The 3,118-nt window shown below is 44.3% G+C and overlaps 1 protein-coding gene across 1 annotated transcript in view; it reads right to left on the bottom strand.

Annotated features, from left to right (window-relative positions):
• The window catches only part of Tiam1 (T cell lymphoma invasion and metastasis 1), a 377,147-nt gene that overhangs the window by 113,767 nt on the left and 260,262 nt on the right, over positions 1-3,118 (bottom strand). Inside the window, exon 7 of the mRNA XM_026787829.1 lies at positions 1,417-1,589. Within this exon, the coding sequence (XP_026643630.1) occupies positions 1,417-1,589 (173 nt within the window). The remainder of the gene's footprint in view (positions 1-1,416; positions 1,590-3,118) is intronic.

The following is a 3,118-nucleotide window of genomic DNA, read 5'->3' on the forward strand; positions in this document are numbered from 1 at the left end:
CTCTCTCTCTCTCTCTCTCTCTCTCTCTCTCTCTCTCTCTCTCACACACACACACACACACACACACACACACAAACACAAATCTATACATACAAGAAACACAATAAATTTCAGGCAGTATAAACTCAATAGCTGACACCAAATACATTATAAGCTACACAAAAACAAAAGACAAGCAACTCATCACAAAAATTCATCACAGTTATAAGAATGACTTATAATGGGCTTCTCTCGGAAGCTATGCAGGGAGTAGGATTGCATTTTCAGTGCATTCATTCAATGGCACAGGGCTGGCAAGCAAGAATATTATACCCAGAAAAACTATCCCTCACCAATGGAGGACCAGCAAGATGGCTTTGGAAGTCAAGGCACTTGCCACCAAGCCTGAAAACCTGAGTTTAGTCAAGGCACTTGCCACCAAGCCTGAAAACCTGAGTTTGATCCCCAGAACCTACATCAAGGGAGGAGAGAACTGACTTCTCAAGTTGTCCTCTGACCTCTGTACTGTTCTCCCAATCCCACAGACAAAGAAGTAAATGTACAACTGAGCTGTCACTACTCGTGCACACGATTCCCCTTCACCAACCTGCAACATTCCTCATAAACAAATCAACAAAGGATAAATTGAGTGACTATCGGATAAACAAGTGTGTTGGCTTGGAGGGTAAGAGGCAGCTTCAGTTCTATTTGGTAAGTGGGCTGTTGTGCACATGTGGCTGTCAGGAAGCTATGCAGAGCCTGAACCTTCCATATCTTGCTCTAGTTGGTGACTGCACACTTATTTCATGACCGCTCACAGAATGTTGCATTTGTATTTTGTACACTCCACTTTCTCTGTGGCCTTCATCACATTAATGGAATAAATGAGGGGAACTGTCCTCACTTAAAGCACAGACAGTTCTTGCAAGCTCAAAGGGTTCACTATAAAAGGAAATGTTAACCTTGAAGTTGAGAAGTATATTTGTGGAACAGTTAATAGTCAGACTTCAAGAATACTTGATAGAAAGTTCTGGTAAGCTGAGAAAGAGAAACTATTTAGGGACAACCAGTCCTTTCTTGGCTGTAATTATTTTACCTTTATGATTAATATTAGCAGAGAACATATTATGATAGAAATTTTGACAGCTCAAATCACACCTAAATTAAGGAATTCATGATCCTGTTCTGTGGGCTGTACAATGCTCCTGAAGCCACACCGAGAAACCCGTCTGCTCACATACAAAACAAGTTTCTCACACCCAAAGCACAATACTCCTAGAGCCTTACATTCAAACTCTGCATGAGGTCTCTCATTTCCACAATTCACGGCAGGTATTTATTCTGTCATTTAACACTTTTGTCTGTTTTGTGAAAAATCTCAGCATTATTTTAAAAGGCGAGGGCAGGCTACTTGGGCAAGACAGTACCCCCACAAACCTGAAAGAGGAAGGCGTCACCCAGGGAGTTGCTGAGGCAGAAGACAAAGTCCTTCTTGGGGTGCTCAGGAACAGCCTGCACAATGCTGTTCTCCACCCAGACAGCATGCTTGGGGACGCTGTTGTGGTCTATCCCAGACCTGCCGTCACTCTCGTAGAAAAAGAGCGTGCAACCTGAGGAAACAGAACGGGGTCTGGGTGAGTATTTAGTGCTTGGCCAATGGTAGATGTCTAAGGGAAACTGACACCAGCCATCAGAAAAGGGCTGAATTAATATTAAAGTGTGTGGGAGCCCAAGGGGTAGAGAAAATGGGGTGTTGCTTGCAATCAGGTCCTTGATGGGTCTGTGGAAAAACAAAGACCTTGAGTTATAGCTTCCAAATGGATGATGGGATCCCGCCCATATGCGTTCGAGTTCTCAGAGTCCTGCTGTCTTTGTCAGAACGTCTGGTTGGAAGCCTTCTTGAGGGCAAGAGTGTTGGCACACACTGTTGTGGAATAGAAGATTCGATGAACCATGTAAAGATGTGTTGCTGTTTCACCTTGCCTGCCTAAGGCACCTGATTGGCCTAATAAAAAGCTGAATGGCCAAGAGCTAGGCAAAGGAGGGATAAGTGGGGCTGACGGGCAGAGAAAGTAGGTAAGTGGAGGAATCTAGAGAGAGAGAGGGAAATGCCAGGGCCAACCAGTCATGCAGCCTAGAGAGACAGACACAGAGGAAGCAGGAAAGTAGGACACAGAGAAGGAAAGAAAGGTCAAAAGCCCCAAGGTAAAACGTAGATGAAGAGAAACAGGTAGTTAAGTTATAAGAGCTAGTAGAAATGAACTTAAGCTAAGGCTAAGCATTCATAATTAATAATAAATCTCCATGTCATGATTTGGTGGTCTGAGAAAACCTGCTACAATACACCTATATCTAGCTGTTGGGAGCCAGAGGCAGGTGGACCTCTGTCAGTTTGAGGCTAGCCTAGTCTACACAGAGTTCCAAGCCAGCCAGGGACCCTGTCTTTGATCTTAAACAATACAAACTTTGGGGACCCCAAGCCCAGTGATGACTATAAACGCAGCTCTATAGCTGCCCCCAGGCAGCACTATCAGGAGGTGAAGGTAGACACTTCCCTTGGAGCGTACTCTTACCCACTCTCCTGTGATAAGCAGCTAAGAATTCTAAAACATGTTTTGTGGATCTGGACCCTCGGAGAAAACAGTAGGACTGGATTTAGGGGTTTCCAGAAAAGATGTATTTTTGGCCTCCGATGCAATCTATATTTTTTTTTCCTAGAATAAAACTATGCCCTTGTGCTTTCTGAAACAGGAATTGTGTGGGACTTATGGGAAGGTCTCAGGGAAGGCAGAGCCTCGGCCCGTCTTTAACTTGACCATGAAACATTGACACAGGAGCAATAGAAACACTGCAGAGTTTGTAAAGCAGCAACTTCACTGCCGGAACCTGAAGCTCACTAAAATAACAAGTCCTTGCTTAACATATATTCTCAACAGGTCCACAGCTCTGGGATGGACAGCTACAGAACTCGTCCACAAACACAACACAAGCTACTCGGTCCATTTCAGGCATCTCCTTACTACAAGCAAGAAACCAAACCTTACAGAAAGTGCTAAGTCCTTGGAAGCACTTGGTTACAACAGAAATCTATACAGGAAAACTGGCCACGTGTGGTGTAGAAAGACACAGGCCAATGGAA

Source organism: Microtus ochrogaster, chromosome 2 (assembly GCF_000317375.1).
Source record: "Microtus ochrogaster isolate Prairie Vole_2 chromosome 2, MicOch1.0, whole genome shotgun sequence".
Classification (NCBI taxonomy): Eukaryota; Metazoa; Chordata; class Mammalia; order Rodentia; family Cricetidae; genus Microtus; species Microtus ochrogaster.